The sequence below is a fragment of the Pseudophryne corroboree genome, chromosome 2 (assembly GCF_028390025.1).
Source record: "Pseudophryne corroboree isolate aPseCor3 chromosome 2, aPseCor3.hap2, whole genome shotgun sequence".
In the NCBI taxonomy this organism is placed as follows: Eukaryota; Metazoa; Chordata; class Amphibia; order Anura; family Myobatrachidae; genus Pseudophryne; species Pseudophryne corroboree.
Window position 1 is genome coordinate 478721955 of NC_086445.1, and position 16064 is coordinate 478738018.

The following is a 16064-nucleotide window of genomic DNA, read 5'->3' on the forward strand; positions in this document are numbered from 1 at the left end:
CCGGCCAAATCCGACAGTCTGATTTGGCCACTCTATTAAATAGGGGTTGTCGGGTCCATTCTGACAAATGCGTGTCGGAATGGATCAGACTCTTATTGAATATATCCCTATGTGTATAAGATGTATATGAAACAAATACATTCTGTGCTTAGATTAGGGTCCCCTCTCCGTGATATCTCATTATGGTATCCCTCAGGGTTCTGTCCTAGGCCCCCTTCTGTACTCCCAGTACTCCTCTTCCCTGGGTGCGCTCATTAACTCCTTTGTCCTTCAATACCACCTCTATGCTGATGACACACAACTCTACCTCTAATCTGCTGATCTGTCCCCCTCTGTCCTCTCTCAGGTCTTCAGCTGCCTCTCTGACATCTCCTCCTGGATGTCTGAACGCTCTCTGAAGCTCAACATGGAGAAAACTGAACTCATTATCTTTCCCCCAGCCATAGCAACACCCCCTACAATTATCTCTCGCTGTTGACAACACCACCATCTCCCCCGTTCCCCAACTCCGCTGCCTGGGCGTCACTCTTGACTCCTCCCTCTCCTTTGCACCCTACATCCAAGCTCTGGCGCAATCCTGTCGGTTCCAGCTATGCAACATTGCTCGCATCATGCCATTTCTCTCCCAGAGTGCAACTAAACTTATCATCCACTCACTGGTCATCTTACGACTCGACTACTGCAATGTTCTCCTCACTGGCCTCATTTGCTCCCATCTTGGTCCCGTCCAATCTGTACTCAAATCCGCAGCTAGGCTTATCTACCTCTCCCGCCGCTCCACATCTGCCACTCCCCTTCGACAAAATCTACACTGGCTCCCATTCCCCTACAGAATCCTCTTCAAACTCCTCACCCTCGCATACAAGGCCATCTTTAATTCCACTGCTCCCTACATCTCCAACCTCCTCTCCCTTCATACTCCCACCCACCCACTACGGTCCGCCGATGACCGTCGCCTCTCCTCTGCCCTGGTCACTGCTTCCCATGCACGAGTTCAAGATTTTGCCTGTGATGTACCCCTTCAGTGGAATGCGCTCCCCCGCTTCATTACTCTCCCCGACCTTTCAAAGCTTCAAACGGGCACTGAAAACCCACCTATTTATCAAAGCGTACCCCTCCGATGCATAACCTAGTCCTGAGGCTGCTCTTCCATCCCCCTGCCTCATGCCTTGAACATCTCTGCTTTACTTGCATACTGCCATCAGGCTTCCTCCCGCTTGCTTGCACCTCATGTCTTCTGTCTGTTGCCCCTCCCCACTAGATTGTTAGCTCTTCAGAGCAGGGCCCTCTTTCCCCTTGTTGTCAAAGCCCTCTTTTCGACACATTTCACTCGCGGCTCTCTCCTACTCAGCGACCATCTTTGCCTGTTTTTTCTCCTGCTGGTAAAGGCTCTTCTCTATCTATGGCCGCCAGCCCCAAGTAGTACGATGATTACTCCCTCGCTACTTACATCTTAGCTGTATTATGTCTTGAGAATGTGTGGTGCTCTTTGTTACCTGTACTCTATTTCTGTTATTTATTTACTGTAATGCTAAGTTTTGTCTCCCTGTACTGTCCTTTGTACGGCGCTGCAAAACACTTGTGGCGCCTTATAAATAAAATTTTATAATAATAATGGTATGCAATTATTCCAAAATACGTAAATATCAGATATCCAAAATACTTCTGGTCCCAAGCATTTTGGATAAGGGATACTCAACCTGTGTGTGTGTGTGTGTGTGTGTGTATATTATATAATATATATATATATATATATATATATATATATATATATATTCCATATTCAAATAACCTTCTACAAACACTTTTCAAATTCCAAGCAAAAGCAACCCAGTTTAATTGATGACCTCTTGTTTGTTGACAATGTTTGTCGACAGCGGCACCAATAGACTGGTGGAAAATGCCCATTGGTTCAGAAACTGTAGCTGGTAATGAAAATATCGTGGTAGCTGTAGAGCAATTGCTAACAGCTGCAGCATCCGCTTCAGTAGAAAATATTTTCCACATTTGGTTACGTGCAGTTAAAACTTAGAATCCGTTTGGGTACTGACAAAGCTGCAAAACTTCTATTTGTTTTTTAGGCGTTTAATAAACCTAATGTATAGGCTTATTCAGATTTATAAATCCGGTTTCTTTCCTGTTGCAGTTTGTGTGATTTGTGTGTAGTTTGCCGTGCCATGCCATGATTCATGGTGACACTGTCAACTCATTTAAATTAAATATATTACTATTGTGAAACTATCAAATTAAGCAGTGTCTATATATCATTTGAGGTCAGTCTTTTCACCATTTGAGGTCAGATCAATTAGGGGCAATGCTCTCTCCCCTGCGAGTAGGTGCGACTGTATTCCGCACTTATGTTCCAGCCAAACTCACTGACTTCGGTTTGCAGTACCATAGGGCTGTGTACAGTAATCAGTGAGTCTAGTGCAAGTTTGGATGCCATTAATGGTGTTAAGATGCCGCTGCAACTCGTTTCTTTACCCCTAATTGAATCGACCCTCTTTGTGTTACTATTGGAGAACCTAAATTGTCCTACTAAAGAACAACATTCTTGCATCTATCTTATCCTGTTCACCCAAATGCATATGTTTGTTTTTTCCTTTTGAGTCTGTGCATGTTTTCTTATGCATTCCATTGTATTCTAAGGGGTGTATTCAATAGCTGTCGGAAGCTGCCGTTTTGTTGGAAAGACGGCAGCTTCCGACAGATTTCGGTCGTAAGGGGTTCCGACCTATTCAAAAAGTGCAGTTTTTTTCAGACAAGTCGAATTCCCGACTTGGCGGAATAGCCGCCGTTCCGCGTGCTTCTGTCGGAAACGGGGTCAAATCCGTCAGGTTTTGGTCCCCTTTTCTGACCATCTCAATCAGACTTTAAAAAAAGTGGTGGGGAGCGGTGCGGCGGCTACGGGGAGTAGTGCGGCAGGCTGCGGGGGAGCGGGGATGAGAGATACCTTGACGGCCATCCCCCGGCCTGTCGCCTCTCTCCCTGCAGCGCGGCACTGGGCGGCCGTGATGTGCGCCTCCAGCAGCTCCCTGTGTTCTCACACACGGGTAGCTGCTGACAGCCACATGGACATCTGCCAAATCTGACAGTCGGATTAGGTTTAAATCCGACAGTCTGATTTGGCCACTCTATTGAATAGGGGTTGTCTGATCCATTCCAACAAATGCATGTCGGAATGGATCCGACTCTTATTGAATATACCCCTAATACGTTAAATGCAGTCCTGGACACTCTGTATGTATATATGCATATAATGTAAACATTTTTATGGGGACCACTAAACTTATGACTGTTTTCTGTTCTGCAGATGGGGTCGTGGATTTGGTCTTTTGGGTTCCATCTTTGGAAATGATAGTGTAATGAATCAACCAAACAGTGTCTTTGGACTTATTTTTTATTTACTACAGATGCTTCTGGGTGAGTACAGTTTCAATGTAGCCATGTAGTCTAGGCATTTCTGTTGTGGAAACCTGACAGATTGCAGTAGCAGTTCAAGCTGAAGAGTAAATACACCATCCTTGCTACGTGTGGAGAAACGAGCATTGTGAACATATTAATATAATAGAAGGTGGGAAAGGCTGAATTAAAAGTCTTGGTCGTAAGGCCATCAAATCACATGACATTTTCCATCACAGATAAAAGGTCACCTGCTGTTGTATGTTTGCTGTCCATGAAGCCAAGTATGTTGTACATAAAATGATTGTAGTAGAATCAGTGGAACATTTGTCTGGGGATATCTAAATTAACCCATTGTCTTATTTATATGACATACATTTGTGCACAACTTGGACGGGAATTCAGTTGCCGAAGGGGAATTTGAAAAGCTATTCAATTGCGGGACAGAAAATGGGATGCAGTGATTTCTATAGAAATCACAGCGTCTTTTTTTTTTTTTCCACACCTATAGAGCAAGTCTGATTTTAGTCCCGAGGACTAATTAAGCAATTAGAAGGGTTCAAATAGCTTCTGAAGTTGTGTATTCTGCATCCAATGGCAGGAGCCAGGTCTTCTGCAGTATCGGTGAGTATAAAGAGTGTGTGTGTGTGCATGAGTGTCAGTGTGTCTAACATCCCCCGACCCGACCCCCCCCCCTCCCGAAACCCCCTTCTGCGGACGTCCCGCAGGATTTTCAGCGCTGAAAACCGTGCAGCAAATTCTTTTTAAAAAATTGTTACCGCGGTAGTATCGGGAGCACGCATACCAGCACGAGGTTTTTATCTCTCTATAAACCATGCCCCCACTTAAGTTCCTGTTGGTATCTTATTTTGTACTATTTGTATAAAATAATGATTATGATTTCACATGTACCTATAGGGGGATATCCAATTTTCCCGGTAAAACATCGGGTCTGAAAAATGTCCTTTCAACTGTTTTTCTAACTTTTTTTTTTTTTTTTTTTTTTTCGATGTTTCACTGTTGTGTGTGTGTGTGGGTTTTTTTTTGTTTTTTTTACAGGCTATTTAGATTGATCGCCTGTAAAAAAACAAACTTTCTCCCCAAAACACACATGTTCAGTGAAACCTGTGTGTTTTTGTGTGAAACAGCCCCGTTTTCGGACGAAAACGGGGCTGTTACCGGGGATTCTGCTTCGCCTGCCAGAGGCAGGTGAAACAAAATCCCTGATAAGCCGTGGCACGCGCAGCTTATCGGGGCTAATTAGCCCCCAGCGGGACAATTAGCCCCGGTAAATTACCGGGGCTAATTGGATATCCCCCATAATCTTTTATGAACACACCCAAAACAAAAATATTGCTGTTCTCTTGGTTATTTCCTGCCAGAGTCACACTGTTAAAGACGCCACAAAGCAAATTACAATAAGCTACCCCTAGGCCACAAGCTGGGCCACGGGCAAAGAAAGTGCCTGACTGATCTTTGGTTTGACAACACTGGGCACATGATACCAAAAAATCACATTGGCAAACAACTTTGTTTTGCATATTGCCCAAAGGGCAAACCTTTAACAATATGTGTAAAGCGTAACAGGGTTCTCTATGCTTTGAGCATTATCACAGACAGTGTGGTGGACATAGAAATAATTAAAAGTGAATAGGAGAGAGAAAAGGGGAAAAAATACTATTTATTTAGAGAGAGATTCGATAGATATATATATATATATATATATATATATATATATATATATATATATATATATGTATATGTGTGTGTATATATATGTGTGTGTGTGTGTGTGTGTGTGTGTGTGTGTGTGTGTGTGTGTGTGTATATATATATATATATATATATATATCTCTATCTCTGAAAGCCCTCACTCGCTGACTCGTCAGGAATTCTCTTACTTCCCGATATATTGGGAAGATGAAATTAGCTATAGGTGCAGGCGGGAATTAGGAAAACTACTTAATTAGAATTTTAATAAACCTCCCCTAGGAGGATGAAGAGGGGGTTGACATAATGATGTCACTACTGATGCATGGCTTGTGTTGCGGTAACAGCGGACAATCATATCAAAATTTGGATTGCACCTCTAGTGTGTAGAATTTTAATAAACTACAAAAATGGTCCTGTCACTTTTAACCGTATTTGCTACGGGTGCTCCTCGGGTAACGCCAAGAACCATGGATTAATGTTTTACTTACATTGACGTCTCATTTATATTTAAAAACGTTAAAATCAGTAACTCCCATGTGAAGAATGGGTAGAACAGCTAGTGTATACATATAGAACCAGTGTCCTATACATAAGAAACTTAATATTTTGTAACTGGGGCCTTTGTAAAAATATTGGCATATTCATGCTTAGACTGTGTGTCTGAGTAAGGGGCCCTACACACTGGCCGACCCGCCCGACGGCGGATACGGCCGACGAGCGACCCGGCGGCGGGGGGGGCAGTGACGGAGGGAGTGAAGTTTCTTCACTCCCCCCGTCACACGGCTCCATTGAAGTGCAGGCAAATATGGACGAGATCGTCCATATTGGCCTGCATGCACAGCCGACGGGGGACCAGCGATGAACGAGCGCGGGGCCGCGCATCGTTCATCGCTGGAGCCTCCACACTGAAAGATATGAACGAGATCGTTCATATCTTTCAAAAAAATCGGCATGTGTGTAGGGCCTATAAGTTTATCAGCAAATGTTTTAAAAATATACATTTCTGTATTGTGGTTTTTAAAGGCTGAATTCAATTGTTCTTTTCTATGCTGATCCCATCCAGACAACCTGGGTTTAGCTACATAAAACAGCTAAACCTGACCAAAGTGCTGGCGCGATGCGAAAAGTGCTGTTCGGGTGCCCAATGGGTCACGTTTTGCTCATTTCAGCTCGCTACCTCCGGGATGTGCAAGCTGAAATGCAGGCGCCCAGCTGCTGTTCGCACCCAAATGGACCAACAATTGGACTGCTCCTTTGGGTGCCCGGCTCTGACAGCTGCCGGTGAAAATGTTTTAAATCCGCCCTAATAAGCAAAAAAACAAACAAACAATTACTTATTGAAATAATTATCAATGCTTATTATATGTAATTACAGTGGTGTAATACTTTTTTTTTTTTTTTTTTATAACCTAGATAACTTTTTACAGTCATGCAGTAGAATTATGAAAGGGCTTCAAACTTTTATGCTGACAAAGTGGAAATGATCCTAGAATTTCAGCAAACTGCAGCAAACTGTACCTTTCTGTATGTACTTTTTACCATAAGCACTGAAGAACACCTCAGCCATCAGATGAGCAACATTACTGTGTTTTAAGCTAGTTTGTATCCCGCGTTTTTCGGCAAAACACAACTCTCCTAATGTCCCAATTTTTTTTAATCTTATGTAGTAACGGTCAAAGCTTCTTTCTGAATCTTTACATGCGCAACGTTTTTTTCTTTTAGACTTCTCCAATGTTTGCTGGCCTACAGGTGCAAATGTTCGCAGCAATTGCATACTTGTGGTGCACCACCAAGAATACATGTCTCATATTTTGAGGTTGTCTCTGAATTTATTGAAGTATGCCTAAGGACAGAGGTTCTTAAACAGTGTGATTCTGCTCACTGCTGCCAGTTACAGGCGTTACTGGTCCAGTCCCAAATCAAATTATTTTGGCAAGAGGGCTTTATTTATTTATTTTGACCTCTTTTTAAAACTGATGCATTTGAGAAACATGCGTTTGGTTCAGCATCTCTAAAGGCTGGTTTCAACACTAGTTTTGTGTGTCTTCATTTATACGATATCCTCCACTGCTCAATATAAGCCAGTGACTCCCAATCTACGCACGCAGTGAATTTATTGGAGTACCACATGATCACCATGCTGATTTTTACAGCAGGATCACCCAGCCAAGCAGGGACTGCATCTGGGATAAGCAAGCTGGCAGGTAATTTCTAATCCACTTAACCAGTATATATAGTTCTCTAATCATGGTTGCAATTGTATATAAGAGTCTTGGTGTGCATGAGTATATGGGGGGCATTCAATTGTTCTAGGGTGCCTGTAAGAAATGACCACCCAACTATTCAATTGTTTTGCTGCTGGCGCACTTTATTTTTTGCTTATAGTTGCCTGAGAAATCCCCGAAAAATTGGGCTTTTGGGTGGCAAAAGTACAGTTTTTAGCATCCCGCCCAACCCGTTGCACATTATGCTCTTAAATCCAGTGCATTTGGGCAAAGCAACCGTGATAAGTAATCGCAGAATCATTTAATGCTACTAGTCTTGATTCCCTTTCTTTGACGTGCCCCAAAACAATTACATTTCCCCCTATGTATCCGAAAATTTCTTTATAAGTTCATAACGGAAGCAAGTCACAGGAGACGACCACAGGAGTATCACGCCCCAAAAAATACAGCCCTGAGCCTTAAGCCTTTTGATGGAGCTGCAGAAAATGTTCTATCAGCTTGAAGACCATCTTCCCTGGTTCTTAAGTACGTATGCCTGTGATGCATGCAGTGGTCTGGTAGCAAAACGTTCATTTCTTAGTCTAATTGGAGCAGGGCGGTCCTTCAGAGATGTATATTTCTGTTCATTATTGTGCCTGAAGAAGGTTTCACAACAGCTGAAATATTTTCACCTAGCTCTGCATGGATCCAGCTCAGAGACCAGTATTGCACAATGGGCATAATTCAGACCTGGTCGTTAGGGTGCGTTTTTTGCAGGGGTGTGATCGCATGTGCAGGAGAGCTACACAAACAGAGGTTTGTGCAGTCTCTTCACAGACCAGGACTTACTCTTCCAGTGCGATGATCAGGGCCGGAGCTGAAGTCAGAAACCCTCCCTCCACACGCCTGGTCCCTCCTTGTTTTTCTGGACACGCCTTAAAAGTGGTCAGTTGCCACCCACAAACGGCCTCTTCCTGTCAGTCACCTTGTGCTTTTCTTGCATCATCCCAGTGCTCCCCGTCACTGCGGACCGATGCCCCTGCGCATTGCGGTGCATGCGCAGTTCAGACCTGATTGCAGGCTGTACGAAAATGCAGCCTAGCAATCAGGGCTGAATTAGGCCCAATGAACACATGAAAGTTTGAAGCGCCTACTTTGCTGCTTTTAAGAAGACCTAGGAGTGACCTGAAAAATCACTGACACCATGAAGGTTTTCATTTACTGGCGATTTGCCGCTAAGCACCACCATGATGCTCAGTTGCACTTGTATCATCTTGTCACTGTACCTCTGCCGTCTGTGATTTTGCGCGGTGATGTGATTAGACAAGAAGTGTACTGGAACTGCATGTGGTGCCCATGGTGTTGAATTGATCTTCCTCTTTTGGTTCTGTGAACAGAGAAACTTTGGGAACCACTGCTTTAGGATAGACTTCAGTTTTTAGTTGCTTGTAAGCAGGAGGTATTCATTTCTTGATAACATTTTGAGCAGTGCTCCCTCTGATGTCTGACATGCAGTTGAAATATGTATTTGCCTTATTTATTCCTTTCTTTATTACTACAAACCCTTCCCAACAGCAATTGAAAGAGCTGATACTGTTGCTTGTCAGATACAGTAAGGTTTGTCATGCAGTGTCACTAGTGATTTCTTATTGCCTGTGGGTAACAAGCCTAAGGATGGAATTCCAAAGCACAACTCTGATATGCATTGTGAGTATACTGATCAGTATGTTCCAGTACATTTATAAATATCAAACCTACAATTTTATTTACTAAAATATCATAATTTCAGATTTACATGGGGAAAAACACGGTCTTGTGAATGTGTTTTTATTATATAATGTTTTTTATTCACCGTAATGGTGCTACGAAATCTGCTGTCAAAGTTTACTATTTAGTGCACCTGTATTTGACTGACAAAGCATATTTGACATAATTATGGGTGTTTATGATGTCACTGGATGTAGAATTATTATTATTATTTTATTTAAACATGCAGAGTGTGTGCAGATATGGCTATTAAGTTAACAGGTGTATGTGTGTGTGTATGCATGTATATATGTATATGTGTGTGTGTGTGTGTATATATATATATAGTGTGTGTGTTATTTGGATTGTCATATCTGTATATCTGTTAGTTTTATTGATGATTTATTTGTAGCGCAGGTTTTTACCTTCTCTTTTATGTTTGCATGTAACGTGCAGAGAGGGATAATCTAAAACTGCCTGACCTAAATATTATTAGACTGCATGAGTTTTTATAGAGCAATGGGCCCTACACACTCCGCTATCCGCCGCCGAGCTACCCGACTGGAGGGAGGTGACCGGGGGGGAGTTTCTTCACTCCCCCCATCACCCGGCTCCATAGCAGTGCATGCTAATATGGACAGTCTCGTCCATGTTGGCCTGCATGCATAAGGCACCTGGCACCAACGATTAACGAGCGCGGGCCCCCACACTGCACGATATGAACGAGTTCTCGTTCATTAATGAATGAGAACGTTCATATCGTGCACTGAGATCTGGAAGTGTGTAGGGCCCATTCTCATTCATCTTTCTCCCCCCAATGAACATTCATTTTTGGGAGCATGTCTGTAGATGGAGCTAACTGATGACAAGCTTATGTTTAGGACCAGTATCCTAAATAGTGGCACTGTGCATTTCAGATGGATATTGTTGCACCTTCATTCTGTCTGGTTAGTATTTAAGCTCTCACAGGTAGGGGCCCTCCATTGCACTATCCACGTCACCTGTGCTCTACTCTGCTGCCTGGTCCTTCCCAGTCTGTGCTGTGTTGTTTGGTATTTTTGCTAGTTACTTATACTTTGATCTATTGTTGCATTTTGTATATTGTATTTGTGCTCTAATACCATGTTAGTGTTTTCTATGTATACCTTTTACCGTAATGTGTACACTTTGTAGCATCTTAAAAATAAAGGTTACAAATAGTTATTCCCTGTTTTTGTTAGTACTTTTCTGTATTTTTTTTCTTTGCATTTCGTGAAGCTTTTTAGAACTAGGAACTGATGCAGGTCGTCTTTTGCGGTCCCATTATGGTTCTGCATATTTCATGAATATGTATTTCACCACATTTTCAAACGTTTTCTAATACACTAGTAATGTACTGTCGACCAGAGGTGTAGTTAGGCGCCGTAGTGCCCGGAGCAAGGACTTGTTTTGGTGCCCCCCTCCCCTATACTGAATTGGGGGGCCTAGCCAACATGTGGTGGCATGTTACATTTGAAAAGAAACAACATTTAAAAATCCTAAATTGGTGACAAGGGCGGTTGTAGACCTTGTAGATCTCATGGTAATCTGATAATCTCCCAATGCCTCAATTAAAATAATGCCCCAAATGTGACCTCCCCCCCCCCCCCCCCCAGACCCAAACCCCCCGAAGCTTTCAATGAAATTACTGCATCAGAATACCCCACACACACACACACACACACACACACACACACACACACACACACACACACACTTTCATAGTCCACAATGCCTTAACCCTAAAACTGATATCCCAGACCTGATAATCCCACTATACTTCAATGAAAATAATGTCCCAGAATTTCCTGAGAGGCAGAGAGAGGTGCTGCAACATCAATGTAGAAAGAGGTGCTGCAGCAGTGGGGGCAGAGAGTGGTGTTGCAGGACAGAAGTAACCCTGCTGCACAGCTACAAGCAGACAGTGAGACATATAAAGAGAGTGGGCAGAGCTCCGGCATGTGCCGGCTGTCAGTGTCTCCTGCTGTCACCTCTGGCCTGTCCTGTTCCCTATCTAGTCTCCGAGTCAGTGTGCGCCTCCTGTTCTGAGGCTGCCAGTACAGTGGCCCGAGGGAAGGGTGTGGGGGTGGGCGGCAGCGCGCCCTCTAACTTCTCCGGAGCTCACGCTCCACTGGAGCCACCCTCGCTACACCCTTGCTGTCGACCATGAGATTTATATTTGCATCACTTCTATATTCTATAGATATATGCTCTATTGAATAGATCCTGTATAAATGTTGAACTTGTCAATGTATTCTGACTTCTACTTACACATGCATGCTGCTGTCTTGCATGTTTCTCTTGACATTTCTCCTGTACTTCTCCTGGTGATGGGCAGAGTGGGTGCAGTTATTGGAACATCATTTGGCCCCTGAGTAGATTGCAACCATAGTGCAGACCAGGTTGGTATTGATATGCCGGCACCCATCATCCTGGCAGGCAGAATCCTGACCGCAACATGCTGGACACCGGAATGCCACAGCGGGGCAAGCACAAAAGAGCCCCTTGCAGGCTCGCTGCGCTCGTTACGCACGCCACAATATTTTTTCTCCCTCCAGGGGTGTCGTGGACACCCCAAAAGGGAGAATAGGTGTCAGCATTACGGCACCGGTTTGCTGAGTGCCGGGATTCCGATGGCCGAGATATTGATAGCATTCCGTGCAGACCTGCCTGTAGATAATACTGATTGATGGATTGTCCCTAATGTGTTTCTGTCGTAGGAAATTAGATTGCAACTGGGGCAGGGAGGCAGGTAAATGGGTTAATGCTATATAGGGTAGGATAATACTTAAAATTAATTTACTTGTTTAACCACTTGCCTGGTGTGGTCGCATAATTTTTGACCATACCAGACTATACGTTATTTGACCGTGACCTGGCTACAAACAATGCGACCAGTCAAATGCAGAATGAGCTGCTGCCGGAAGATCTTCTAGCAGCCACAAACCGGAGGGGCCTCCCAGCCCCTCTGCATCCCTGCACTCCCCGCCAGTGTCTGTCATGCTGCTGATAACTGCTGGATCCCCCCCCCCCCTTCCCCACACACACACACACACACAAAAAATAAAAAAATCACCCGGTGGCTGCAGAGAGGATCAGCCAACTGGAAACCGTAAGTTTACCCCTCAGCTCCCACAGTGCGAGCAGCCAGTGGGAAAATCAGTCTTTATGGTCCAAATGTAAAAAAAAAAATATATATATATATATATATATATATATATATTTAGTTAGTTATTTATTTTTATTATTATTTTTACAGATGTTAAAGAAATTATGTAATAGTATTATATATTTTTTTTTTTTATAAAATTCTTTGGACAAGTTTTAAATATAATTTCTTTACATAATTCAATCCTAAACAGACACTTTCTGAGTGATATTTTGGGAAAAGAAATTTGCCAGATCAGTGGATATAGAAAGAAAACCCTGAATTCCAATTTTCTTTTGGAGCTATTATAATATGTAAAGGTGTGTGTACCCACGGTGAGATCTTTGCTATGCCCGATTTTGACTGATTTCCCTTGAACTTTCTTCAGAGCCCAGATGGTACAGATTTGATCTATGTACGATTTTGACTAAGTGCCAATTTTGACTATACTTTGTACTAGATCGTACACTAGATAGTCAAGATTGACTTGCCTGCACAGTCTATCTAGCCTTCCAATACCGACCCCACGGGAGTGTGCATCGGGATCGAATCTGTATCGCAAGCTGCCTAACAGCTTGAGATCTGCACTAACTTTCCTTAAGAGTTTGACTATATAGTCAAAATCTTAGATTTCTCACCGCGTGTACACACCTTAACACTGTTTGTGCTGTTTACTTAAAAACTGAACTTTTTCAGCATTGTGGCAGTTACAACATTCAAGTGACGTTTCCTCTGTGTCTGCCAGAACATTCTTCCTTCACTCTTCAGCTTTACTGGCTTCAGGCAAAAAAAAAAAAAAAAAAAAGCAATTCAGCGTAAGTACAGAAGTGAAGCTCTTCCTCCCAGTTCTCTGCAATGCAGCCTTCATCCCATCATCTCCCCATGTACCATTACTGTGTCCGTACTACAGAAGTTTCTTGTAGAAACTGTATTTCAATGTGGAGGCTACAGTATTTCCCTTATAAAAGCATGGTTCTGTAGTGCTGAAGTGATAGGACCAAAGTGCTTCTATGTTTCATATTGCTATTTCTGTATAACAATGTTTGGAGTGAATTGCATGCACAGATAACATGTCATTCTGGCCTATATAACTCTGGTTTCCTCTCTTGCAGGTATGACAGTAAGTGCTGTAGCAGCATTAGTGCTAATGACCACATCTATAGTGTCAGTAGTAGGGTCACTCTACCTGGCATACATCCTGTACTTTGTGCTGAAGGACTTCTGTATTATCTACGTCACCACTTATTTGCTGAACTTCATTCTCCTTATCATCAACTACAAACGACTAGTTTACTTGAATGAAGCCTGGAAAAGGCAGCTGCAGGATAAACAAGAATGAGAGGCCTCTTGAACTCGGACTTGGGTCTGAAGGACTCTGCTTCCTTAAAGTTTATTTTGCAGTACACTTTTATTGGTTGGGGGACAGACCATTTCCAAGATAAAGAACAATCTTAACCAATTATCTTTTTTTATTACTTCTGACTGAAAGGGCCCTGGATATGTGTATAATTTTGCAATGCCGCCTCCCATTTGAAATGGATGAAGGAGTGATTCTAAATTAAATGAGTGACAAGCTTTAACTGTACTTACAAACTTGTGTAAAGTGGCACATTTTCTGTTCCTGGCAACATGTTTACCCTCTTGTGCCTCCCTCTCTCGGTTTGTTTTGTGTGTCATTCCTTAAATGCGGGTAATTTATTATGCTTTGTTTTGTTTTTTTAATTTAAAGCTTTTATCATGTGGCTGAAATGGTTATACTCGCTTATTTTGTGGCTACCATTGGTATTTCAGGGTTCCATGTATTTTATGGCTGCCATTGGTAATTCAGATGTTCTTAACAGTTGTTGCAGCCAAATACTGTCCACTTTTGATTTCTATCCAGATTGAGCAGCGTTAAAACTTTAACTTGCCACATCACCTTAACCATGTTTGCCATATGTTTGGAGACCTTACATCAAGGAAGCTGTATACTACGATGTAATGTTATACAGGAAGCAAATGAAGTTTGGGGAAATGATTGCAGCTTTATTGCACTAATTTGCGACTGACGCATCCCTGGATTCTTGTAAGCACTGTAGCAGCTGGGCTGTGGAGCGTATTCTAGACAGTGGTTGCAAGTTGCTGGTCAGTTTCAATGATTGCATCATCCCTGATAGTGGAACATATAGACAGAATAATACACAAGAAGGCAAGTCTGCAGTGTTAGTAAGGTTCAAGGATAGATTCTGAGAGCCAGTATAGAAGCTCATGATGGCATGGAAGCAAATTGTTCCTGGTTATGCCATGATTATGGACACAGAACCCAAACAATTCCTATAGCCCATGGCTTAATGTAAACCGGTTTCAAAACCAAGCTTCTGGAATTTGAGTCTCTTCTTGATCCACCAGTATAAAGCTAACTGCGAAAACACCACAGTGGAACTCCTCTCTCCACTCTGCATAAATGGTACTCCCAGTATTAAGCACTGTTTCCATACTTTTATTCTGGGAATTGTCAGTGAAACTGCATGTGGTTCTCTCTGAACAACCATACAATAAGGACACTTGTGGATTTGTTTTTTCTTTGCTGCCATTTTTCAAAGTGACCAAAAACTGCAAATAATAAAACTTAAATCTTCTTATGCTTGCTTAATTAATTTTATGCACCACAACTCTGAACAGCTCTAAACATAAATGATGTGTACTGTTTTAGGTTTTTAAGTGATGGGATTTGTTATGCTGCTATCAGAATTGCTTGTCAGATGTTTGGCAGTCATGCTGCAATTCCTGCCAGAACATGGGAAGATAGTCTTGTATAAAAAAAGATTTGCCATTGGTGAAAAAAGTTTCTTTGTGCGACGTCTAGCCAGCTAGAAGAATGCTTCTGTTACTGGGGATGTAGCTTATGGTAAACAAATACTGTAACCGGTTTGAGAGATCAGACCATTTTTTGTTGTTCAAGCCGGTCTTGGTACTATTATATGCGTAGCACTCTCAGTGCCACCTTAAAATTCTTTTTGCTAACATCAGTGGATTTGATATCTCCCATTGCTTTATATGGAATTGAGAAGTATTTCATTACTAAACCTGAGACTCCCTGTTGATCCCCATTCTGTTCACATAATTGGCATTTTGTACAGTAATGAGCTATACAGCTCACCCTAACGTTCAGCTTTTTTATGCTTTGGCGTCTATGGAGATGTCACCATTGTTCCTTTCCATGAGGAAGATCCTGTTTAGAGGAAATGTGTAGTTTACTAGAATTGTTTAGACGTCCTACTGTATATGTTAGTAGAGAACAGATCTGAAGGTGATGCATAGGAAGGCACAAGCTTCAGAGAGATCATTTTGACCATCCACTGATGCATTAAATGCGTTTATGCAAATTGGGCAGTGCTACGGAGATGCAGCTGGGTACATGTTAACTGTGGTGGTGGGGTAGGACTATGATGCAGAGGAGAAATTAAGTGAGCTGCATCTTACTCTTGCTCAAGATAACCAATGACAGGTGAGCAGAGACCATGGTTTCTAGTTACACTTGTATAATTAACATGTGAGGGGGTGATTTAATTGTTATAACAGTCGCGATAATTAATGGGCACACAACCGAGCAATTCAGTTGTTCTGGGCGCACATTAGTTATTGCGCTTATCTTGCCTAATTAGACCTGGTTTATCCGCGTATAGTGCCTAAACCTGTCTAAACTCCTAGTTGGAGCACCCAAACCACAGGGTTTTTTTCTAGCTTCTGCTCGCTACCTCAGGAGGCTGCAAGCAGAAATGTGTCCCCACATAGTGCTTGAACAAAGCAACAATTGAATTGCTGCGTCAGACATCACCTAGTGACAGCCACAG

General features: G+C 42.6%; 1 protein-coding gene across 1 annotated transcript in view; it reads left to right on the forward strand.

The window, feature by feature from the left end:
* VKORC1L1 (vitamin K epoxide reductase complex subunit 1 like 1) overlaps positions 1 to 14852 on the forward strand; it is a 129781-nt gene extending 114929 nt beyond the window's left edge. The window contains exons 2-3 of the mRNA XM_063953837.1: positions 3314 to 3423; positions 13344 to 14852. Coding sequence (XP_063809907.1) covers positions 3314 to 3423; positions 13344 to 13570 — 337 coding nt within the window. The 3' untranslated portion in view covers positions 13571 to 14852. The remainder of the gene's footprint in view (positions 1 to 3313; positions 3424 to 13343) is intronic.
* The last annotated feature ends 1212 nt before the right edge of the window (positions 14853 to 16064 follow it).